Genomic DNA, 24,632 nt, shown 5'->3' with positions numbered 1-24,632 from the left:
CCAAAAGGTCCGTCCAATGTTTGAAGGCATCGTTGAAAGACTTCAAACATCAGTCCTCTCATCTTTAGTTTTCTTTGTAACCAGCCCTTATGATACGAGGAAACATGAAGCTAGCAATATTAATTCACCAAAATTATTGGTAATGTTGCAATCTTGGACTCAAATCTCAACATAGTACTTATCGACTTCCATTCCTTCAAGACGATGAGCTTATGAATATTTTCAATCAATCAAAGGGCTAATAGGTCAAATCTTCTTAAAATATATTATTAATATTTATCATATTAACACCTAACTCGTAATGTTATCTCCGAATTAAGGTTGATACAATAAATATTATTTTTGCTAATCACATATCTTTATTAAAATATTATAAATAGGTGTCTTACACAATACGAGGCGACTCTCTCTTATATTTGATATCATTTTTAAGAGTTAATTATATATTATTTTTATAATTAATTATATTTAATATTTTAATATTTATATTTTTAAAAATTATATTGAGATCTTATAGTCATGAAAGTAAAATATTAATCTTATTTTCCTTCGCACCGTTGATTTTGTTAATGAAAATACTGTTTATACTCAGTGATAAATCAAAGTAAGATAAAATTAGCATGTGCTTAATGATAAATCTTATGATATTTTTATTAACAAAATTAAATGATAGAAGAAGAAATAAGATTAAATATTTTACTTTTATAAGTATACAAATGTTAATATAAATTTTAAAAATATAAAGATCAAAATATTAAATATAATTAGTTAAAAAAATATATATAATTAGTGGCTGGTGCCCAACTTGTTGCATTAATTGGCTTGAAATAAACATCAAGAATAAAATAATATTCGTAATTATGAATCAATATTCCAAAAATTATTTTGGTATTATAAAATTAAAAACGAGATAAAATAAGTTATCCAAAGCCGCGAGCTTCAGTTGAAGGCCGACAACTAAGGGGCAATTTAGTCAATCTAATCGATGCCAAACGGCGCCGCCTTTTTATGGGCACACGCTCCTTCTTGCTCGTCTCCACCGGAGGAGCCACCGAAGGATCCCTCCCCGCGTTTTGGCGACGCGTTTGTACTGTCACTTCTCCGTCGGCCGAGTCCATCGCATCGATCCAAGAAACCGCGATCGGTCGCCCTCCTCGCCGCTTCCATCCAAAGCCGTGATTTTTCCGCGTGTTTCGACGTCCCGGACGTTGACGTCCGGTTAGGCTTAGTCGGCCTCGCGAGCTTGGAATCGATCGGATTAGTCTCAGTTGGGGTTTGTGGATCTCCGCCGCAATGGGCGCCAGGGTGTCGAGTGTCATGGGCCGCGAGACGGGGCTCGGCGACCTCCCGGAGAACTGCGTCGCCGCCGTGCTCGTCCACCTCGACCCTCTGGAGATCTGCCGGGCGGCTCGGCTTTGTCGGACGTTCCGGGGGGCGGCCTCCGCGGACTTGGTGTGGGAGACGAAGCTTCCTAGGAATTACCGCTATCTGTTAGCGTTGGTTTCGGACGAGAAGGCCGTCGAACAAAGGAGCCGTCTTTGCAAGAAGGAGATCTACGCGCGGTTGTGCAGGCCGAATCCCTTCGACGGTGGTACCCAAAGAGAATAACATATCCCTATCCCTCTCCAGAGAGGATTTTCCTCAACAGAATAGAGGCTGTCAATGCAAATAATGATTTACAAGTTAGAGGCTTCATGAATAGGGCAAAAGCAGATTGCTGCTTTTGTTGTTGTTGTTGTTGTTGTTGTTGCGACGGCGACGACCGCAGTAGAGGAGAAAGCTGCAGTAATAGAAAAAGTTATAGTAATACTGTAACAGAGGAATAAGCTACAGTAGAAAAGGAAGTTGTAGCAGAGGATGAAGTTGCAGCAGAGGATGATGAAGTTGCAGTGATACTATAGCAGAGGAGGAAACTACAATAGAGGTGCAGTAGAGGAGAGAGAAGAAAACTGCAATAGAGGTACAGTAGAGGAGGAAGCTGCAAAAGAGGAGGAAGCTGCAACGATGCTACAATAGAGAAGAATGCAGGTGGGGCAATGCTGGGAAAGGTGGGGCAATGCTGGTGAGTGTAGCACTAGAGACGCCACAGCGGAAGGGAACGAACATTGGTGCAGAGTGGCAATGGAGAAGATAGTTGTCGTTCGTCGAGGAAGAAAGATTTATCGCACCAAGCCTGACGATGGAAAAGCAGTAGTAAAATGCTTTTTCTTTCACCTTTATCGCACCGAGCCTGACGATGGAAAAGCAGTAGTAGAAAGAGATTATTGTAGAAGAAAATAAGATAAGAACAATTATTGTAGAAGCTTTATTGAAATAAGTTTAGCTTAAATAAATTAACATATTCCTCTCCTATTTATACAGATTAAGAGAGAAGATTTTCCTCGACAGAATAGAGGATTTCCCTCAAGAGAATAGAGAGATTTCCTTATATAGTTGGGGAAATCTTATCTTCTATCAGTACCAAGGTTTTTGTTCTTTGGTTGGATTGTACTGATAAGATCCAAGATTTTAATGCCATCGAGTTAATTCTATCTAAATGATAATTTATGCTATCGGTTTTGTTCGATTCGGATACAAACTTTAGGGTGGACATTGGAACAAGTGATTTTTGTTATCTTCTTCTGGATTTGATGCAGTGTCTGCTAATTTGCTTCATGTTATTGGATTGTAGAGATGCGTGTGGTATTAGATTTCACCTAAAAGTTTCTTCTTTTCTGGATTATAGGAATTTTGGCTGGAGAAGAGCTGTGGTGGGCTTTGTATGTCGATTCCCTCGAGGGCCTTGCTGATTATGGGGATTGATGATCACAGATACTGGAATTACATTCCTACTGAGGAGTCTCGGTATCATACCATCTGATCTTAAATATTAATGACCTTTGCCTTTTCTTTTCTTTGCAATGAGATCAATAACTTCATCAGTTGATCATAGATTGTTATTTATTGAGTTGAAATAGCGGAGATAATCGGACTGAGAAACCATTCAGTGCCATGTAAATTTGGTATTCTGATCCTTAAATCCCCTCTGCTTCTTGATGTTTAAATATGGATCTTTTGTCAGGGGTGTATTCGAAGGCTGAAAACTCCCAACTTTAGATTTAGCATCTATTAGGCTGCTGAACATGAAACACTTTCTATGGCAGGAGAAAATGGGTAGTAGTAGCCTGGATTTTAACTACTGCCAAAACATTGATTCAAATTGAGAGAATTTTCAGTTGCAAGTATGATGTAGTTAGGAACATTGCAAGCTAAATATATGCATATGTTGAAGAAATGAATACTAAATGAAACATGTTGCTTTGCAGATACCACTCGGTTGCATACCTCCAGCAAACTTGGTGGTTTGAGGTAGATGGAGAAATCAAATTCTGCTTCCCGGCTGGTGCCTACAGCTTATTCTTCCGGCTCCATTTGGGGTGTGCCGCCAAGCGACTTGGCCGTAGGATTTGTATCTCCAAACATGTCCATGGGTGGGACAGAAAGCCGGTGCGGTTTCAACTATCGACATCCGATGGTCAGCATGTTGGATCTAAATGCTATCTAGGGAACCCTGGGAGCTGGATCCTTTACCATGCAGGTGATTTTGTTGTAGAGAATTCTGATGAGTCCACCACCCTTAAGTTCTCCATGAGACAAGTTGACTGTACGCACACCAAAGGCGGCCTTTGTGTTGATTCTGTGTTGATATATCCTAAGGGATTTAGACAGGGGAAGGTCTTTACCACTGACAGGATAACATAGAGACTAAGCTGAAGCTGTCAAAATAGGAGGATATGTAGTCAGCAAGTAATGTATATACTCATCTCAGATCGAGCGAAAACGACGAACTTGGTGATGTCTTGTGGACTGTCAGAAGCATCAAAATGAAGCTTTTGTTGGAAATATTTGAATGTGTGATTTGGAATTATGGTATAATTTTGGCGATCCTTACACCTTCAAGCTGGAAATGGAACTAACGTGGATATTAATTCAGCCTCTCTTATTTTGGTGCTTTCAGTAACAAAAAAATATGAAATGTATTCTTATTTCTGCTTTTCCCATCATTTGACATCAGGAACTATAAGAAGATGTTGTAGAGAATTTTCCCAACATGTTAATGTATTGAAGTATTTTCATTTCTTCAATAAAGCTTTTTCACTTCTTCAATAAAACTTTTTCAATTATTGGTTTTATCTTCTATTCTTTTCATCATGGTATCAGAGCAGTGAGAAAAGCGAAGCTTCGCTCTTGCCTTTGGCCAGCGACCAACGTCACTTCGCCCTTGTCTTCGGCCAGCAACCAACGTCGCTGCAGCCACATTCCTAAGAGGCTCTACGACCAATCCTCATCTTCCTTACCGCGGTAGTTTTCGCTGCCTTCGCTGATCTGCCGGACGGACTTAAGGAAAACGAAGGGAACACCTGTGCTCTCACGGCAATAGCAATCGCAATAGTAACAGCGATCTGCTCTTGCCCTACTCACGAAGTCTCTCGCTTGTAAACCATTCTTTGCATCGATCCAAGAAATCTCTATTCTGTTGAGGAAAGGAACATGTTAATATATTAAAGTATTTTCATTTCTTCAATAAAGTTTTTTCACTTCTTCGATAAAGCTTCTTCAATATCTTCTATTCTTTTCATCATAAGCAATGTCTAGACTTTGTCTCAATGAAATCATCTACAGAAAGTGGAGCATTTGACCGTAAATATTGCATACATAATTTGAGATGATGTTATATTCTTTGGATTTGAAATAGGAACTGAACACAAACCTGCTTGTATGTGGATCACTTGTGAATTCATGAGCTCAATGTTTGTTCAGTCAGAATCATTCATGTTTGGTGGTATCAATTAGCCAACTACTGTTGCAATAAGAAAATAGAAAGATTTGTTGAGGGCTTCTAATCTGAAAGAATAAACAATGAACACTGTCCACCTTAAATAATTATTTTCTTAATTTATACATTTATGTTCGTCCTTATCCATTCATGTTGGATAGTGGACACACAATTTTGGGATCAGGCGATCCAAATATTTAGGGATTGTTGAACACCAAATCATTTTCTTTAGTGGCAAACTTTGTTTTTATATTTATTAATTAGGAAATGATCCCAAAAATGTAAATTTTAAGGTGCTAATTATTATGGTGAAATTAAATCTTCATTAGTGTAATAAAATAAGTATTCGAATTAATAGGAGCACAATAAAATATTAAATTATGTGGATATGCATTGTGTTCGAATACGTCATTAGGGATACGTACGTAATTTAGGTGCTAAGGTAGGAAACTCTTGCAACTTACTTTCCCGATGTGCTTAGTTAAATCCCAACCGTATATTTTATGATCTTGATCAGATGGAGTCACATGATCAAACATAAGAATACTGTTTCCAACGAGGAGTAAGCATATTTGATATTTCGGTTATTGACGCCGAATTTACGCGAAAGTTTCCGTGACGATAAAAGGCGCGCTGTAAACCCTCATTCGTCTTCTCTCCCGTCGCCTCTCTCGCGATCTCTCGAGGATTCATGATCTCTCGCTCCGGTGTAGGGCTTCTCCTCCCTCGCCGCTCGTCCCTCGCCGTGGATCTGCTTCAACGCCATCTCCCGGTAAAATTCCTCGCCCTTCTCTCCAATTCGTCCTTTTGGGTACGATTGGGTTGAGTCGCGGGGAGCTGGTCGTTCGCGATGGAGGGTCGCTGGGATTTCTTGGAATGGCTGGGACCGGACGCCTCCACGGCGGTTCTCATGCTCCTGGACGATCCGGCTGATCTCGTGCGGGTCAGCGCCGTGTCCCAATCCTGGCGCCAGTTTGGTGAGTCGCCGTTTTCTGTGCCGCCAATAGAATCGATCATGATTGTTGTTTGTTGGAAGGTGATGGATGGGGAAGACGTAGTGATGTTATTTGGTTCGTTAATTTTGATCATTTTGCTCAATTGAGGTTTTCTCTGACCTAGAAGTAGTTCAAAATTTACAGGCAAAAAAATGGCCGGATATTATCACCTCAGGGTGCGCGCTGAACACCTCAAGTTCGAGAAGTTTCTCAATGATGACTTTTGATATATGATCGATATGTCTTCTTAGCTTAGGAAGCAAATATTTTATTGTAATCACTTTACTAAGTGTAATTATGTAAATAAGTGATAGGAGATCACGTTATCTAGAAAATAGTTTTTTTCTTCTTCTTCAGGTAATAGTGGTCTAAGGCATCATAATGGTGATTCTTCTCCATTCAACTAGACTGTTAGATTTTGAGACTAAAAGGATAATAAGGCACCCAAATTAGTGAAGGAATGTAACACTTGATGATGGGATTCTTGTGGTTTCACAAAGTGGGGCTTGCAATTAGAAATGGCTGGAAGTAGCAGTTACAGAGAAGAGCAGATGATATAATTGATAGTTGCAGACACAGCCATTTGGATCCGCATGGTATATAATTGTTTTGAAGTTTCAACTAAGACGGAGAAGATGTAGATCGGTGCTTGAAAGGAAGGAGGCACCAGTGACTGTGCAGGTTAAGTTAAGAGGATGAGATGGAGACAACATGTAAGGAGGCAACATGAGGGGGAAGGGGTATCGAAATTTAATTTTGGCTTGCAACCTAATTTGTCAATGCAATATGTGGCATTTTAAATCACAAGTCCCCTACAAAAAGGCTTGCAGATGGCTCACTTGTGGACAGCTTAGTGCACCCTACGTAAGGAGCTAGTACTAGCAAGAGTGGGTCTTCTACTACAAACTATGTGTAGTTGAAACAATAATAACTGTATGCTAGCTGCAGAGTTACAAGGAAAATCAGGAGACGAGGTTTATGTCTGCAGGATAAGAGAGGGGAGAAGGATAGAGATAGAAGTTAGGTAACAATGGCTTGGTGGCCTACAATAACCCATTCAATAAAGCATCAAGCATTCAACTTTTTGCTAATGTGTGGCCAACACATGGCAACTTATGTTGGACTTGCCCTAATACACTAAAATTTTTATCTTGTGAAAATGGGATAATAGCAATTTTGTTAAATGGTTGGATTTAATTATTTTTGTGAAAGTTTTGACCAGTAACATATTACTATATGTTTCTGTAGGACTAAAGTCTCCTAGCCAAAACTCTCTGTCAGGTCTGAAAATTTTCCTTTATCCCACTTGATAGTGTGAAAAATACAATCCAAATTGACTTGAAGCCCGTTTTTACATGGATCTAGATTTAAAAGTCTTGACTAGGACCTTAAGCAAACATGTTCTACGTTATTTTTTCACTCAATAAAGTTGATATTGTTTTCTGTAATTACCTTAATTTGTAATGCACAGTTAATAATTGTTTTCCATAACTACTTTATTTGCAACACTGCACATTTAGTACTGAGAATCATGGTCTTCTGTGATAGAATTTTATATTCATATTTAATTCTGAAGCAGCAGTTCAACATATATTGCAGTTATTGCAAATAGTTTTGGCAAAAGTTTATGCTTAAGGATTTTTCCTGAGGTGTCAAATTTTGCTCGCGTTGCTGAAGTAAGTAGCAGTTCCAACACTACAGAAGTAGGATCTAGTGCTGTTGCTGAATTGGAAAACCTGGGGAGAGAACACCGAGTGTATCTGTACTTAGGTCATTGTCTTGGTTCACCTAAAGGTAAAAGAGACTGCATTAATCAGGCGATCTGTGCTTCCAGCACCGATAATTTTCCAGATGAGAGCATTGAGAATACTTTAGAACCCAGTGAAATGGTGGACCGTAGGCCTTCTTATTGGTCGAGTGGGGGACAGAGAAATCCTGGAGTACCGGAGAGTCTGACGTACAGGCTGGTTGCAAATATCTGTCTCGTCGAGGAGATAAAGATACAGCCATTCAGAGGTTTGTCTTTGTGACATTTCCTATTGTCAATGTTCTTTCTCAGCGATTATGTTTAATTGGCCTTTTTATTCAGCATTTTTTCAGTATGGTCATCCCATCTACTCTGCCAAATCTGTACGTTTTCAGATGGGCTATTCCAGATCAGCACATGGAAAAAGTACTTCTATCACAAATGAGTGTGCAGGACATCAATCATCTCTTGATGACAAATATTGCTGGACGTATACTTCACCGGAATTTCCAATGGTGCAGGTGATTTGAGAATGCCAATCTTTAATAACCTACCATCAATATAGTTTTGAAAATATCTGGTCTTTATTAAATTGTGTAGCAAGCTAGAAACTTATATCTCGTATGTTTATTTATGTCAGTCATTCTTAATGACAAATTTGGAGAAATTAGTAAAAACAAAACCAGAGGAAAACCTTGTTGGTATCGTGAAATTGCTCCTTCGCAACCTGATCGCCCAGCATTTAAGTCAGGGAGACAACCTCTTTTCTTTTGAGGATAAGGTCGTGCATATTGGCCCACCTAGACCTCATATTGGTTGGAGCTGTATGCATTAGATTTATGTCATTAGGAAACTATAAAATTGCAAGTAGCATTACTATGTGGATTTGCATTTAAGTTGTCCATGTTGGATTATGATCATGTAATTTACCTATTTAGCCCAGTGCCTAGTCCAGCTCCTTGTTAGGATTCCTTAATTTTAGGGATTTGATATTAGTTTTTATTTTTCTATTCTTATTTAGTTTTGAGTTTTCCTAATTATGGTAGGAGTCCTTTGATATAGCCAATTAAGGATTGCTATTTTATTTATTTCCTTTATTAGAAATCATAGTCCTAGTTGATTAAGGATTATATATATATATATATATATATATATATATATATATATATATATATAATGTCTTTAGTTATTTTTCTCAAGCAATTAAATACAACTCAAAGCCTTTGGCTAGTTGGAGGTTGATCCTCTCGAAACGATCAAATCCCTATCTATTTTCTTAGATAAATCCATAGAGTTTTATCATTTGGTATTAGAGCATCGTTCGTAAAGTTCTTACAGCATTTCCTCGGTGTTCTCTTAATCTCCTCTTTGACGTCGCCATAGGCCCTGACGGCCATGTCGCCAACGTGTTCCCAAAGTTCTTGCTGCGTTTCCTCGACGTTCCCTCATTCTCCTCTCCCACATCGTCACAGGCCTCAACGCTTGCGCCGCTAACGACGATTTCACCTTCAATGCCAAGCAGTGCTCATGCCCTTGACCTAAAATAAAAACCGATTTAGGAATTATAGATCTACAATCATATGGAACGATTACTGATAATTCTATGAAATCACAATTTGAAGCCTTGGAAGCAAAAATTGAGAGCAGGCTGCAAGAAACTCTCAATGATTGCAAAAAGAGTTTGCTCGAGAGTTTTAGCAAAAATCAATAAGATGGAAGCTCGACTTCTGCCAGTAAACAACTAGATTGATCTGAGGTCACATGAAGAGGTTATTAAGAGCATGATAATGGCTACCCTCGCATGAAAGTAGAATTTCCTAGATGGGAAGATGGAGATCCGACTTATTGTATTTCTAAAGCAGAGAATTTTTTTTGCTTTCATAAAACTCAAGAAGATTCTAAAGTTGAAATGGCTTCAATCCAACTAGATGTGGATGCTATTCAATGATATGATTGGTATGAAACTTGTCATGGAGCTCTCGCTCCCTCATGGGAGCAATTTAAGAAATGGTTTATTATTCGTTGTGGACCATCTAAATATGAGAATATTGATGGGTAGCTTGTCAAAATTCGTTAGACTTATTGTGCTAGAGTATCAAAGTCTATTTGAACGACTATCAAATCGGGCTAAAGATTGGTCTGAAAGGCAATTAGTGGGAACATTCATTGAAGGTCTTAATTCAAACATTCATTGTGAAGTTAAGGCTTGCCAACCTCGCACTATGACAGTTGCAATTTTTTTTGCACGATTGTATGAAGAAAAAATTAACATGAAAAACCGTCGAACCAAGAGTGTTAATAGACAGGTGACTAGTATAAGTCAACTACTTCAACCATTCCTAATCATAATCATAATACTATAAGACTAACCCAAGAGGAACTCAAAGAACGATCGACAAAGGGTTTGTCCTAACATTGTGATGAAAAGTGGAATATGGAGCATCGTTGCAAGCAAGGAAAACTTTTGATAATTGAATCGATTGAGCAGGAACTAGAGATTGAGACAGTAGACTCTGATCACGAAGATATTGATAATAATGAGATTATTGAACCTATCACACATGTTGTTTGTGTATTAGCTGGCTATTCTAATCCTTAAACTATGAAAGCTGAAGGGATTTTGAAGCATCAGTCTGTTACTGTTTTGATTGATACCGGTAACACCAATAATTTTATAGATAACAAAGTTGCTGCCCGATTGGCCTATCGCATTGAACATTATGATAAGTTCGAGGTGAAGGTTGCTGATAGGCAAATTTTAACTTGTGATAGCAAGTGTTCCAAAGTGAAGCTTGTTATCTAGGGTCAAGGGTTGCTCATGGATTTTTTCTTACTATCATTGAAGAACTATAGCAAAATCGGTGCTCCTTTAACATCACTTTTGATGAAAGATGCATTTAAGTGGACTGAAGAAGCTACTCAAGCTTTTATTTCTCTTAAGTATGCAATGACTACTACCCCAGTTCTCGCTTTACTAAATTTTAATAAGTTATTCATGATTGAGTCTGATGCTTCTAGAGCGGGTATTGGAGCTATACTATTGCAAGAAGGTCGTCCAATCACTTATATTACTAAGGCACTTTCCTCATCTCATCTAAGTTTATCTGTTTATGACAAGAAGATATTAGTCATTGTTCATGCTCACCAAGTGGAGGCCTTAATTGATCAACGTGTTGTGATGCGCCATAGATACCTTTAACACTGAGGTGCTTGTTCACTGGGCTAAATTACCAATTAAAGATGTTACTTGGGAGTCTTATAAAGTATTAGAGGAGAAGTTTTCATAATTTGTTGTTGCTCAACCTTTAGGACAAGGCTGTTTTGGAGAGGCGAGAAATGTTTGGATTCCTTAATTTTAGGGATTTGATATTAGCCTTTATTTTCCTATTCCTATTTAGTTTTGAGTTTTCCTAATTATGGTAGGAGTCCTTTTATGTATCCAATTAGGGATTGCTATTTTTATTTATTTTCTTTGTTAGAAATCCTAGTCCTAGTTGATTAAGGATTAAATAACTCTCTCTCTATATATATATGTAATATCTTTGGTTATTTTTCTCAAGCGACCAAATATAACTCAAAGCCTTTGGTCAATTTGGAGGTTGATCCCCTCGAAGTGATCAAATGCATATCTATTTTCTTAGATAAAGTCCTAGGGTTTTATCACTCCTCTAGGTTTAGAATTATGTAATAGCCATGAAATCATGGCTTTCTACTATACCAGACATGTGGATGTCCTATGATCTTTTTTACTTATCAAGAAACACAATAACGGTCAGGGTGTTGCATTTATATGGAATTGCTTCAAATGTAGGTGTGTATCTTTAAATTTTAACATCTTGAGATCACATTTTTCTTGTCATACTTGTTCTTGGTTGTTGTATTGGAATTTTGGTAAATTCCTCTCTTTTACCCAGGATATATGCTAGCCCATTATTATTCTTGTATATCATCGAGTCACTGCATAGTGCAATCACTAGTAACATAAGAACTTGTATGACATTGTTATTTATGATTTTTATTATTCCAAAAAGAATGTTCCTCTTGCTGTGCCACCGAAAAAAGTTTTAATGTTTGCAAATGTATTTGAGATGGCTTATCATAAAATGGAGACCACCTTAGGGTGGTTAATTGTTTTTGGCCTTCATATGCTATGAAGTTATGATATTAGGACATTAAAATGGAAGAACAAGTATGACGTTCTAATGTTTCATCAGAAGGAAAGCCCACTAGTGTGATAGTTGAATTAGATGTGCTGATCTTTTTTCACAAGAGATTCAGTCGGAGACAAAGTTGTTTCACAATGTTTGTACTGGCCCAGTGTATACTGCAATAACTGGCAAAACTGATTGGCTTCTTTGTGTCACCTGGAATTCTTTATTAAAAAATATATTTAAAGAAGTAACATTTGTTTTATTAAACTTCTTGAGTAGGATTGGAGAAATGAGAATGTAAGTTGAGACTATGTTATTCTATATGATGTTGATACCTACCTAATATGGGTAAATTCTGAATTATTACCTGCTCGACCAACATGACCTTAGTAGTGGATGAGTCTCAAGATGTGTGAAATGTGAAAGAGAAGATATAGATGCCTTCTGTGTTGAAGTGACAATTATGTCATGCTGAGGCTTCAAATCAGATAACTCTTTACTGCTTATGTAATGTTTAGAATTATTTTTTCTATCCAAATTTCTTTCGAGACATGTTCTGCAGAATAAGATTTTACCATCTATTTCTTACATGATTTGAAACTATTGTTAAGCAGGAAAATGTTTTGCAATCTTTTAAGCTTCCTAACCCTGTTATCTGCATTGGTGGAATATTGCGGATTGAGTTGCTGGGTAGGGTCCAGAGACAAGCAATGGATGACTTATATTACATATGGTGAGTCTGGATGTTTCAAATTTGATGTTCTGGCTGGCTGTCTGCCTTCTTTTTCTTGATTTTACCCTTAAGAGGCATTAGATTTTGTTGTCACTGATTTCTGGATTTGCTGCACTAGCAGTTTCATTAGTTCATGCATCCATAGCATATGCACATTAGATACTGGACATTTAGAATTGTGGTTTGTAAATACGCAAGACAATGCAGAATATGATGCCTTGAAGAATGCTTTCATTTATTACATGATCAAATTGACTTTAGGATGTGTTTGGAGTCATGTTGCTGAACTAATGTTTGATTTCTTTTTCTTGCATGTTGAAGTGTGTGCCATGTTCAAGTAATTGGTCGTCCGCTATCACCTGCATTAGATCTCGACATTCATGAGGGCACTGGTAGTTTGGTCTTGAAGTACTTCCCACATGCAAGCAGCTGCAAGACATCCGAGGGTTCCTCAGCAGATGAAGCTGGAGAGCCATCTTCATGGCGTTCTTTTGCTGTGAGGCTCAGACATTTAAGGGCTGTCAGGAGATGGAACCAAGCGATACTAAGCACGCTGCTCGGACCCATACAGTTTTCTGATGATGATGGCGACGATGATGACTATGACGACGGCTTGGAAGAGGAGACTTCTGTCTAGTAAGCAGCAGCTTACTCCCCCTTTATACTCATCATAGCATTAAGTGACAGAGCCTCCCCTTCTGTCTTTGGGTCTGTAGAGCTGCATGACGTTTTCTGCTTTGGAGTCTTAACATACACTTGTGCACAATGAACTGATATCTATCATCCATGTTGGTTGCTTCAGCTTTCTGGCTATAGATATGTATAGTAGTACTACTTGGTACATAAATTATTGATGCTCGTCTCCTAAGGAACTTATCCGAGGAAGGCCTCCACTTTAAATGACTCGACCATATTGACTTCATGTTTTGGAAGAGTAATGAGAAGTCTTTGGCACTTCGGCGGCTAAGATTCTACGAATGAGAAGTCTCTTCAGGTGAATGTATCGAAGAGTTAATATCTTTGGCGCGAGTCTAGGGGATGTGGTTTGATCAATTATTTGATAGACCCGGTCGGGTCGGGTCGGGTCGCGCGCGAGTCTACTTGGTCGGAGCGTATCATCAGCGGGTCCGCCCGAACCGACTTCCAACCGCTCCGAACTTGACTTCAGGCGGACCGCCACGAGGACCAGCCCGACCACACGCTTTCGTTTAGATCCAACCTAAAAATGTGCATCCCAACAATTCCCAACTCAGCCGGAGCTCTTGAGCGCCGCTCCCCCGCCCTTCCTTCCGCGCCGCGACCCGGCGGACCTTATCCTCGTCGGTGTGCGCAGTGGTCGATTGAGAGCGAGGCGAGCGATATGACGACTCGCATCACGCCCGGCGTGGGAGCCAACCTCCTCGGCCAGCACTCCGCCAAGAGGAACCGCAACGCCACCACCTACGTCGGCAACTTAGACCCGTAAATACCCTTTCTCTTTTCCTTTCTTTTCCCTACTTCTAATTGCACAGCTCGTCCCCACAGCGTAGGGTTTTAACTACTTTGCGGAGAAAGAAACCTCTCGGTTTAGGTATTAGGCTTTCGGCTCATCTTATCAGCTATCATTGGTGAGTATGGGATCTGTAAGCATCCATGAATTCTCATATGTGCTATCCATTTTATAGATCACTGAGTTTCTCAGCGAATTGTTTGTTCAAGCAGGCCCAGTTGGTAAATTCCAAACGATTGGTGTTTATTTGTCTTCTTGGTTGAATGTGATTCACCGACATCTTATTTTGTTGCTAGATCACCATCATTACAATAAAAAAAAAAAACCATATAGTTTGAACTCCTATGCATGATTAGCTTAGGACGCATGAAGTGTCGCCTTTTCAACAAGTCAATAACCCTATCTTTCTGTTTCCTATTGCAGTTTGTGAGGTAGTCCCTAATCGTCTCTAGTTTTAGTAATTCGGCAAGAGCATTTGAGTTTGTTTTTTGATCTGTACCGGAGATGGACAGCTTCCTGTACTGGGGGTTAACAGTTTAGATTATATTAAATATTATTCTGCAAATTCAGATCTTAGAGAGGCATCATTGGCTGTAATAGTGATCCCTTCATGCAAATCTACTTGATGAATTTGTTTGTTGGAGAAGCATCATAGAAACGTTTCTTAATTCTGAGAATGTCAGTGGAGACACCATTAAATTGACTGGTAATCTATTAATTTAGTGAAAATAGAACTCTCTCACACATTCTCTGCTGAAGTTATCACATTCTTCCAAAGAAAGGTGGTACTTGGGGGCAACGTACCCACCCACATTTCTTTCCAGGAAGAATTAATTGAAGAGATTGACAATATACAATAACAAGCTTGAGAGTAAGAAAAGGAATATTTTCTAGATCTTTTAGCAAGTAGGTTTCTGTTAATAATAGATACCCTCATTGAGCTTGTTAGTTCCAATCTTTATGCCCCTCTGGTTGATCTTACTATGTCATGTGCTTGATGCAAGTCAAACATTATACATCATTTTCCTTCAACTAGACAAGATACAACAATCATTTAGTGTCCCATTAGGAGTTATTATAATTGAAAATAACTCACCATCATGTCTTTCCTTTTTCTTTCTCAACTTTTTGTACTTTAGCCATTGTAAAATGTCTGTACCCATACCTTCTTTCTGGTGCTCCTCTTAAGTCTGTTATATCTGTATGATACTCTACACTGGAAAGTGTCCAGTTGTTTATGCAACTTCTTAGTAAGGCTTCCAGCTTTTTTATATATCTGATGGTATGTAGACTATACATGTTCTATTTTAGTGAAACTTAGTAGTGACAATCCTGACTCTGATTATGCTTGCAGTTAATGTCTCTGTTCCAAAAGATTTGCTGAGCTGAGTTCTAGCAGCTAGCAACCCTGGAACTCAAAGGATCAGACCACTTACCTTGTTTGCAAGTGGACTACCAACCCTTCCTAATGGCCCTCAGGCAAACAGATCAGTTCCTGCAATAATCCCTCCCAGGCCATTTGCCAATGGTTCGATCCTACCAGTACCACTGCCAGCAGTATGCCCCCCTCCACCACCAACAGTTGGGCAATTTCCTCTTATGCAGTCGCCTGCCCAGTCACAACCTGCCGTGCCTCCACCACCACTCCAACAGTTCAGGCCACCGCCGCCACCTTCTGGAATGGGTGTTCTGCCGCCTATGCTGTGGAGGCCATCCCTACCACCTTAGCAGGTGGCTGGAAGGCCTATGCCTCTGCTTTCGATGTCCTTTCCGCCTCCGCCGCTGCCAAATGGCTCAGCTCTCCCATAACTTCCACCAGATTATGTCCATCCATTGAATCACTCACTAGGAAGGCTTAAATCTTTTGTACATTGGCCACGGATCAGAAAATTTTCTTGAGACAGGGACACTATTCGGCATGTAAACTTGTATGGTATGACCGGTCATTTGGCATCTTGGCCAGTAGATTGCTTGTTTTGCTTGTAAAAGGGCTTTTATGCAAGTGCCAGACCTGCTGCAATAATCACATACTATATTGTGCATACAAAAAGTGTTGGAAGTGGATTTTGATCTCAGAACTGATAGTCTTTTCCAATTAAGCAGACAAGAATCTTCCTAATGTTATAAAATAAAGATTCCAACTATCAACTTTTGATGAGTAAGTGAGGGGTATCAACATCGAATTTATATTTTAATCATCAAAAATTCATATGATGATGTTTTGTGTGCATTAAAATCTGTTAAATATACAAATTAATCACATATAAAAAACGGTTGGACTCAATTTCTCTTTAATTACTATTTTTTTAAAAAAAATAAGAAAAAAAGCCCTTTTAAAAGATCCATGCCTTCAACATGTAATATGATAACACGCACGTGCGCCAAAAAGAAAAAAGGAAATCTAGTCCTGCAAAAGATAGATTCCGCTTATAATGCAAATAACGGTAAATCCCAATTGCCCACGGGGTTTCGGAGTCCCCATCCGTGTTCTAGAGGCCGATGACAGTTGGGGGTGCCGCGACTCTGTTGATGCCGCACCGCTCCGTACGCGCTGAGACAAGTAGCGTAATAACTGGCGCCCAACTGTCGCCCCACTTTTGTCTGAAAAGAGTGGGGTTGCGGATCTAAAGAAGAATCGAAGTTTCGTGTGGGCCATCCCCGACCTTTTCTCATGTATCCCAGGCAGGCTGGTATGCAGGTTGTGCGGGTCCCAACGGTGGCTCACGCTTACAAAGTACGACGTGTCACTTCAGCGTGTGTATATTTCGGGTTACGTCCCCGCTCCCAGGCACGAGGAACATTCGACCAACTGGATACTAGCACGTGACAGTTCTTTTTGGTACACCAACGCAACATAGCACTACTTTCTACGTCGCTTGCAAAAGCGAACTACAACAGATCAAAGCATATGATTTCAAGAAACCATATGAGTAGTGACGAGGATAATAACTATGATAAGACTCGGTTGACGTCACATGACGCTTCACGCCTCGATTGATACGACAACACCTGATCAAATGGACCAGAACGTCGGTCGAGACACATTAATGCTTGCTCAGGCTCAATCATTCACGCCACTCCAACGCTAGTGTCAGACGCTACCAGCCTGTCCCCTGCAAGCGAGCGGCTCAGGAAGCAGTAAGCTTCCCTATAAATATCCTTTCGCTCATCAAGAGAGGGGAGGAGAAAAAACACCCCTTAACCACCATTAACTGACTTGATCGTCGGAGGGGTCGGACCAAGCACCCCGACCTGACTTTTTTGTGCAGGTGCGAAGTCGAAGGTCCTCACCGTCGGATGCGAAGGCGAGGAGTTCCTGCCCGGAAGAAACGACGACCCTGTCCGACCATCGCATCAGATCACCTCGACGGACTCGAAGGCCGTCTCAAGAAGATCCCCCATCATCCGGACCCGAACCGAGCCGCGTCGACCCCGAGACCTCGGCTCAAAGTTGTTTCCCACGACAAGTAGCAAATGATTTTTTTATAATAAATAATTAAGAAAGAAAGAAATAGAAAGATAAGAATCAAAAGATAATAAAATATTATAAGATAATTACTAAGTTCGATGTGACAATTATGATCTCACATCACTCACACACAAACACGATTCATTAATTAATTTCTAATTCATTACTTTTTTTTTTCTTTAAAGAAGATGATATTTTTCATTTCATCCGAAGAAAAATTCTTTTTTTATGATGATATTATTGGTTGATTTCACTCATTTTTTTAAAAAAATATTTAATATTAAAGATTCTATTTATAAAAAAATTTGAAAATGAGAAACGCTCAGTTCCTTATCCCACCTTAGTTCCAAGATCAATGATGTTCGTGTTTCCTATCTCGCTTCCTATAAAAGATTGAGATAAGAGTTTAACCTGTAAAGTTTTACTAGTATATATATATATATATATATATATAACTCATAAATTTATTTCTTATCAAATATATTGATGTAACAAAAAATATATTTCATTTAAATGATTTTCTAATACGAGGATATCACTTTTCGATGATTGATGTGATGTGTCCAATAATCATTTATAGAATTTTGTGTTGAATCTTAATTGACCGAATTCAATCATTATATCATCACTCGAATCCCATCAGAACAGATAATTAGTGGTGATAAAAGAATATATTTTTGTAATTGAAGGTAATAGAAGAAACTAGCCTATCTGTCCCTCGTTGTTTCGCAGCAACTTGTTGTTCCAGAAGTAGGGGTGCTGCGCAAGTCCAGTCGTCGCATCAAGTTGGTGTTGGTCTCATTCCAAGCGGTCCTTCACATCCGGACGCAGCCAAGGCAATCCATCCTTGTCCGAAGGGGACAACCAACCGAGACGGAGTCCACGGGAGCAAATCCACGCTCCAAACCGGCTCACGGAAGCATAAAGGACTGAGACCGAGTGGGAACAGTTCGCCGGATCACATCAATCCAACGGGCCGAGGTGGTGGTTCCCCCGAGCCTGTGCTTCACGGCTGGGCGAGCGATGACCGACCCCACTGATGCGACCCCGTCCCAGCTGGCTCCTCCTCTGCAGCCCATCCACTTCACTCCCCCGCCCCAACCTGGCATTCCGTGTGCCGCGTAAACAGCGACCTGCCTCCCCCGATTTATACCACCGTCCGCTCTTTTACCCACTCAACTCGAACGCACCGCGCTACTCCCCGAGCCCGCCTCACACTCCACTCCACAGCAGCAGCAGCAGAGGAAGAGGAAGAGGAGGAGAAACGGAGAATGGAGAGCGTTAGCAGTGACTCGTTGGATTCGCCGGTGGCGCGACGGTCGGGGTCGGACGAGGAGATCTCCTACACGACGGTGTTGTCGGCGCCGCCGAAGCGGCGGGCGGGGCGCACCAAGTTCCGGGAGACGCGGCATCCGGTGTACAAGGGCGTGCGGCGCCGCAACGGGGACAAGTGGGTGTGCGAGGTGCGGGAGCCCAACAAGAAGTCGAGGATCTGGCTGGGCACCTTCCCCACCGCCGAGATGGCCGCCCGCGCCCACGACGTGGCCGCCATGGCCCTCCGGGGCCGCTCCGCCTGCCTCAACTTCGCCGACTCCGCGTGGCTCCTCCCCGTCCCGGAGTCCTCCAGCCCCGTCGACATCCGCAAGGCGGCCGCACGCGCGGCCGAGGCATTCCAGCCCCAGCCGGAGTCCGACAACGTCCCCGAGCAAATGGAGGATCACGTGATGGCAATGGAGACAGTCGACGACCCGTTCTTCATGGAGGACGGGCTCAACTTCGGCATGCAGGGATACCTGGACATGGCACAAGGGTTGTTGATCGATCCACCGCCACCGCCGGCGATGAATGAGGAGGACGAGATGGACGGGGATGTGATACTGTGGAGCCATTCCGCCTGAAGATACCGTAATCACCACCTGTACAATGTAGGTTAAGAGTGCTCGTTGGCCGGAAGCGGTGGCCAATTCAGTGCCTCTACTCCTCCTGCATCAGTTTGGTGGGAAATGGAGTGTTCTATAAATAAGACCATTCCGAAATCTCCCTCTCTATATAAATATGAGAAGCAGAATTCGGGTAGTAAAGCTTTGAAATGGAGGGAAACAGAGGGGAAGAGTTCAAAACAATCTATGCTTTTAGAACAGTATAATCTGTGTTTTGTCTTCTAATTTGGGGGAGAAGCTAATGCTAATATGCAGCGGACCGGATGCACTTCTCAGTATCTCCGCGTCCCAAATTATTGTGCCCTAAATGGGGTCAGCTGTTGGTAGATAGATATAGCCGTACTCGTTAGATTTTTCTGTGGATTTGGAAGTTTGAGGGATTACCGGCGGCAAATCAAGACGTGTCAGGCCAACATCGCGATCGACCACGCTTGGATCTTGTCGGAAGCAACAAACTGAGGTGGCGGGCCTTCACTGGTGGACCAGTGGATTCGCTCTGATGGTAGATATCATTCGAAGCCATGTCATATAGGAGTCGATCGAAAATTTGACCCACAAATAACCAGTAGGCTAAATCCCACGAGAACGGATGTATCGCGACGCTCCGAGAGACTTTCTAGTAAGAAAAATAATTTAAATTTTTTATTCAAATATAATTTAAATCAAACAGAAGGTTAATGCAATGCTTTAGGAATAAGAAGAAGAAGAAGAAGAAGGAAGGATGAAATAGAGCTAGAAAAGGTTGTGAGATCAATGCTTTAGAGCCTTCACCACTCCAATTCCTCTAAAAATTAGCTTAAAATAGGTTTATGAAGTAGAACATAATTGTTTCGAGGTCCACTAAGAAGCTTTTGTGGGCTTTATTCAAATGCTACTTAAGTTGGTCGAGCAATCAAACAAACTCAAACTCTTTTATTTTATTGGGTCATAGTAGGATTCTAATTATTTGGCATAGATTACGTATGTCACTATCGGTCTCGAACACAAACTAAAAAAGTAGAGAATTGCATTGTTTTTCTAAAATTTATGTCACATGATATTTCTTTATTCTTTGCTTTTGTTATTGAGATTATTGACGATGAATAGGTAGAATGGAGTGACTTTTTTTTTTTTTTTTCCAACTGACTCATTTTAATTGATCTTAATAAATTATCATCAATAGGTGATTTATTAGCTATTGTTGAGGGTGGTGATCCTCCGACATGATTTAAGTTGATGATCTCAATTCGATTATCACTATGTGTTATGCACTTTTATGTCATTTATGTCATGGCCTACAGTTGATACGACTTAGTCTAGTCCCGAAAGCGCAAGATCATCCATATAATTTCTCAAGAGGAAGAGGAACGGGGAGTGATATCGGAGTGGAGGTGATTGGCTCTAGGGCTACGAACCAACCTTCGAGGGCATCCCAAGGTGGAGATGAGTTATGCTTTATCTTTATCATGATCTTACACAATAGATCGATTTTGGGAAAGATTTCTAATTGAACCCCTCTAATAATTAAGTTAGTGAGCATAGGTTCACTTGAGATAGAGAATCGTTATTTATACCTACGGAGATGATCGAAGGGTACGATGGTTGATAATGACCGCCAACACCTCGTGGGACGCAGTTGCATAGGCAATTAGCTCGTATGACTCCTATAGTGTACATCATGAGTTTTTGAGGTACGACGTTGACTCGCACGATCCCACACCGCATGAAATTGATCGGAAGGGCATCACCCGCTAGGTTGGTATCCTTCTATATCAGTCAAATGTTAGGTTATGTTTCACGTTGATTCTATTCTATAACGAGAATGTTATGATGGGAGGGCAACACTAGAAGCTTCCAATATAGATTACAGTGATCCACGCCATGGCATTAGTTGAGTGTTCTTCATCCAAAATGAGGTTTGAAGATGATATTGGGTCCCCCACCCCATAACTCATAATGTATCACAGTCTCATTTGGGAATATTTTGTCAAGAAATAAAAAAAAAGTTTGAAATTGAAGAACTACATATTTTATTAAATCAACATAATTCCATAAAGGATCGGATTAATAGTAACTGAAAGTTGTATTAGAAATAGAGAAGACAGATTTTGGTATGTTTAATTCTTTGTTTTGTACAAAATCAAATATGAAGGAAAAATAATTGAAAAGAAACAGCAGAAAGAGAATGAAAATTTAAAAAATAATAATAGGAGATTGAGACATGATATCATTTTCACTTTATTTTTTGATGATAAGTTAGTGTTGAACTTCGCGGTCAAGAAAAAAAAAATTAAATAAATTTTAGAATATTACTGCATTGTTATTTGCCCATCTAAGCATTCGGCCATATAAATATCTTAAGCCAAATAATAAAATAATTTTTTTCACTTTTAGAGGAAAATCAAGAGGGGATTACGATAAGACTCCGATAAATAGAAGAACTATGTATTTTGAGACGATATGCAATTAGTAGTCAATCAGCCCATGCTTTGCATATAATAATTGTTAGAAATAAAAATCAATGATGTCTGAGTCAATCAGATGTAACTGAGATTCATATGCTTTATGGATGATCCATATGAATGTCTAGGTTGGATGAGTTTTCTAAATCTCTTTGATACTCAATTTAGTCCCGATGTAAATTAGTCCCCAAAGAAAAAAAAAATCTAACCTTGATTATTATGCAAAAGATAGATTTTTATATTAGGTAAAAAATTATCCTATAAAATGTTCTTTTGAGAAGCAACCCTTAACTATTACCTTTTGGACTGATATCAAAGGGATAGAACTTATCTCTATTTTATCGATCAAACAGGTACGTGTATAATTATATGTTAGAATATTTTTTATCAATAATAAATATTAAAATATGATTACACCGACATAATTTTCGTCATCTATTATTCCCATTGATATTGCACGTTTTGGTCGATCTCCTTGCTAACTCAACCTTTAGTGGAATAGACCATTCCTAATCTTTTAAGTTGGCAACTACAACACTCATCTTCGTCACTCATTGGAAAGAAGATTAACATATGGACAACATGATAACACATCATGTCTCATCGAACACATTAGACATCCATCATGTCGGTTGCAATACCAATCGCAAGATAACATTGACTCAACACTAATATAGTTATCCGATGGAGTAGAAATGATAGATGATTTTATATAATTATATCATAAATAAATTCTTAATTATAATTTTTTTATATAATTATCTAACAAATCTCTTATTTTTTAATATTAAATTTATGATAAAGAGACTTTGATTATTTTTGTACTTTCGTACGTGTCTGAGTAACTAAAAGAATAACTAATACTCGTCCTCCAATTCACTTGAATCTTATGTTTCAGTTTAACAAATTGATAAGGTATATTATGGACCCCAATCACGTCATAACCCACGTTGCCTCACACCCCTGCCAAGTCAGCATGAGGGGTTACTTCCTCATGTCGAGCCGAGACCCATACCAAGAGGCACCCCTCGCCAAGTCTCGTCCCGGAAAGCTTATGGCGGTGTCACATGGTGTCGTCTTGCACATTCCGGATGGCGGCTGCACAAAGGTACCATCTCGTCCCTCGGGATCGGTTGCCAAATCCGTGTACAACTGATCCTCGCACAATAGTATAAAAATCTCTGATCGGCATCTGATCTAGGAGGGAAAAAGAAAGAAAGCAACTGCTAACTTAATCTACGAGGGGCCAAAGTCGGAAACCCCCCGACGAGGGTCTTCTATGCAGGAGCTCGGTCACCCCATGACTGCGACCGAGAGACACCTTGGTTGAAGACGTCGTCGTTTCCCAGACTTCTCGATATAATCAACTTCAACTCTCGTGCCAGCCAACCAAGGGATGCTTTCTCGGAAGACGAGGTCGACAGCTCGACCCTCGACCCAGCCAGCTCAGATATTCCTTCCGACTACCAAGAGCTTCGAATATCAACACGTGGACCAAGCCGTGCAGACTCCTTGGGCACGACACATTAGTTCACCAACACAAATATACTCAAATCCGATCTATATAACTATTTGTCTATCCAAATCTGGTCAAAGACATCCGAACCTAATCCAAATAATGTAGAGAAATCCATGCATCATCCGAAAGAGTAACGAGATGGCTGGCTAAGTCTTGTGATGAATGAATACAGGTAGATGCATATGAGCGCATGCGTCTCAATGTTGACTTCACAGCAGTAGGTTGCTTGCCGTCTTGTCATCATTACATACGTGTCAACGTGTGGATGAGGTGAAGGTGGTAGTTCATGCGTCGTTCTCCGCCTATAGCCGGCTTTCGATGAATGGTAACAAGTAGATGATTGTTTGCAGGTCGTGTGACTCTATCATGTCGATGATTTCTTCTTCCTTTAGCTTTCCTGTCATTTCCACCATTAAACCTGCTTCGTGACATGGCATGTCACATTCCTACAAGTTATAATAAGGTGGGGCAATAAAGGACATTAAATTAGTGACTTGATGATTCTAAATTCACGTAGTCGACGATGATCCCAATCAAATACTGATGATCGTGTATAAGTTTAAGATACCATTAGTTTCCGTTCCTAAATAATTCTTATCATAATGTGCATTTGGCTTCATCATTATGATTCTTTCCTACTATGACTATGACTATGACTATGATATGGTCTTTGTGCCAACTTACAATGCGTTAATCAAAATGATTATGAACTTAATAATTTTAATGAAATAATCCTATAAATTCATTTTTAATATTAGACTTGAGAGAAAAAGAGGTAAAATGTGAATGTTTAACGAGCCCGATTCATCCTAGCTGGACTTGCATTAGGAGTCCTAAATTTTATCCACTATATTTTTTGATATTTGATGTAGGGTTGATCGGCACTCCTTATCGAGTGAGATTTCTGACATAACTCCTTCGATGATTAAATTAGATTCTCAAAGTAGATTAAGTATAGATAAAGGTAAAAAGGATTATACCTTGATAACTGTATTTTGCTTTGTAATTGGTTCCCCCTTAGCTACTAATAATCAACAGAAAATTTTTAGAATAAAAGTATTTTTAAAATATTATCTGTTCGATTGATTTTGATATTGATGGATAATGACCGAAAAAGAATCCAATTTTTGTGACATGATTATTATCATAAATAATTCTTATCATAATGTGCATTTGGCTTCATCATTATGATTCATTCGTACTATGACTATGATATGTTCTTTGTGCCAACTTACAATGCTTTAATCAAAATGATTATGAACTCAATAATTTAATGAAATAATCCTATAAATTCATTTTTAATATTAGACTTAGAGAAAAAGAGGCAAAATA

At 39.7% G+C, this 24,632-nt stretch overlaps 3 protein-coding genes across 4 annotated transcripts; all 3 read left to right on the top strand.

Moving 5' to 3' along the window:
• The first annotated feature begins 1,005 nt into the window (after positions 1–1,005).
• LOC135627645 (F-box protein PP2-A13-like) lies at positions 1,006–4,052 on the top strand. The gene is made up of 3 exons (XM_065133778.1): positions 1,006–1,597; positions 2,724–2,844; positions 3,306–4,052. The coding sequence occupies exons 1-3, from the start codon at positions 1,294–1,296 to the stop codon at positions 3,739–3,741; spliced, it is 861 nt and encodes a 286-aa protein (XP_064989850.1). The 5' UTR covers positions 1,006–1,293; the 3' UTR covers positions 3,742–4,052.
• A 1,392-nt stretch (positions 4,053–5,444) lies between these two features.
• LOC135626747 (F-box protein At4g00755-like) lies at positions 5,445–13,243 on the top strand. Of its 2 annotated transcripts, none has more exons than XM_065132327.1 (5): positions 5,445–5,793; positions 7,489–7,827; positions 7,901–8,079; positions 12,324–12,442; positions 12,764–13,243. In XM_065132327.1, the coding sequence occupies exons 1-5, from the start codon at positions 5,667–5,669 to the stop codon at positions 13,077–13,079; spliced, it is 1,080 nt and encodes a 359-aa protein (XP_064988399.1). In that variant the 5' UTR covers positions 5,445–5,666; the 3' UTR covers positions 13,080–13,243. The 2 variants fall into 2 exon arrangements, with proteins under 2 accessions (XP_064988399.1, XP_064988398.1); XM_065132326.1 differs by having other exon boundaries at positions 7,411–7,827.
• Positions 13,244–18,583: 5,340 nt separating this feature from the next.
• On the top strand, positions 18,584–19,618 carry LOC135627479 (dehydration-responsive element-binding protein 1G-like). Its single transcript, XM_065133593.1, has one exon. It carries the CDS (start codon positions 18,672–18,674, stop codon positions 19,296–19,298), a length of 627 nt encoding a protein of 208 aa, XP_064989665.1. The 5' UTR covers positions 18,584–18,671; the 3' UTR covers positions 19,299–19,618.
• Positions 19,619–24,632: the final 5,014 nt, after the last annotated feature.

The sequence above is a fragment of the Musa acuminata genome, chromosome BXJ2-11 (assembly GCF_036884655.1).
Source record: "Musa acuminata AAA Group cultivar baxijiao chromosome BXJ2-11, Cavendish_Baxijiao_AAA, whole genome shotgun sequence".
In the NCBI taxonomy this organism is placed as follows: domain Eukaryota; kingdom Viridiplantae; phylum Streptophyta; class Magnoliopsida; order Zingiberales; family Musaceae; genus Musa; species Musa acuminata.
The sequence above is the reverse complement of the archived record's forward strand: the minus strand, read 5'-3'. Positions and strand labels throughout refer to the sequence as shown.

Coding starts and splice junctions, on each gene's coding strand:
- LOC135627645 (XM_065133778.1), top strand. CDS start 1,294: ATGGGCGCCAGGGTGTCGAGTGTCATGGGCCGCGAGACGGGGCTCGGC. Junction 1,598..2,723: donor TCCCTTCGACGGTGGTACCC/AAAGAGAATAAC, acceptor TTTCTGGATTAT/AGGAATTTTGGCTGGAGAAG. Junction 2,845..3,305: donor ATTCCTACTGAGGAGTCTCG/GTATCATACCAT, acceptor GTTGCTTTGCAG/ATACCACTCGGTTGCATACC.
- LOC135626747 (XM_065132326.1), top strand. CDS start 5,667: ATGGAGGGTCGCTGGGATTTCTTGGAATGGCTGGGACCGGACGCCTCC. Junction 5,794..7,410: donor CCAATCCTGGCGCCAGTTTG/GTGAGTCGCCGT, acceptor CATATATTGCAG/TTATTGCAAATAGTTTTGGC. Junction 12,443..12,763: donor GATGACTTATATTACATATG/GTGAGTCTGGAT, acceptor TGCATGTTGAAG/TGTGTGCCATGTTCAAGTAA.
- LOC135627479 (XM_065133593.1), top strand. CDS start 18,672: ATGGAGAGCGTTAGCAGTGACTCGTTGGATTCGCCGGTGGCGCGACGG.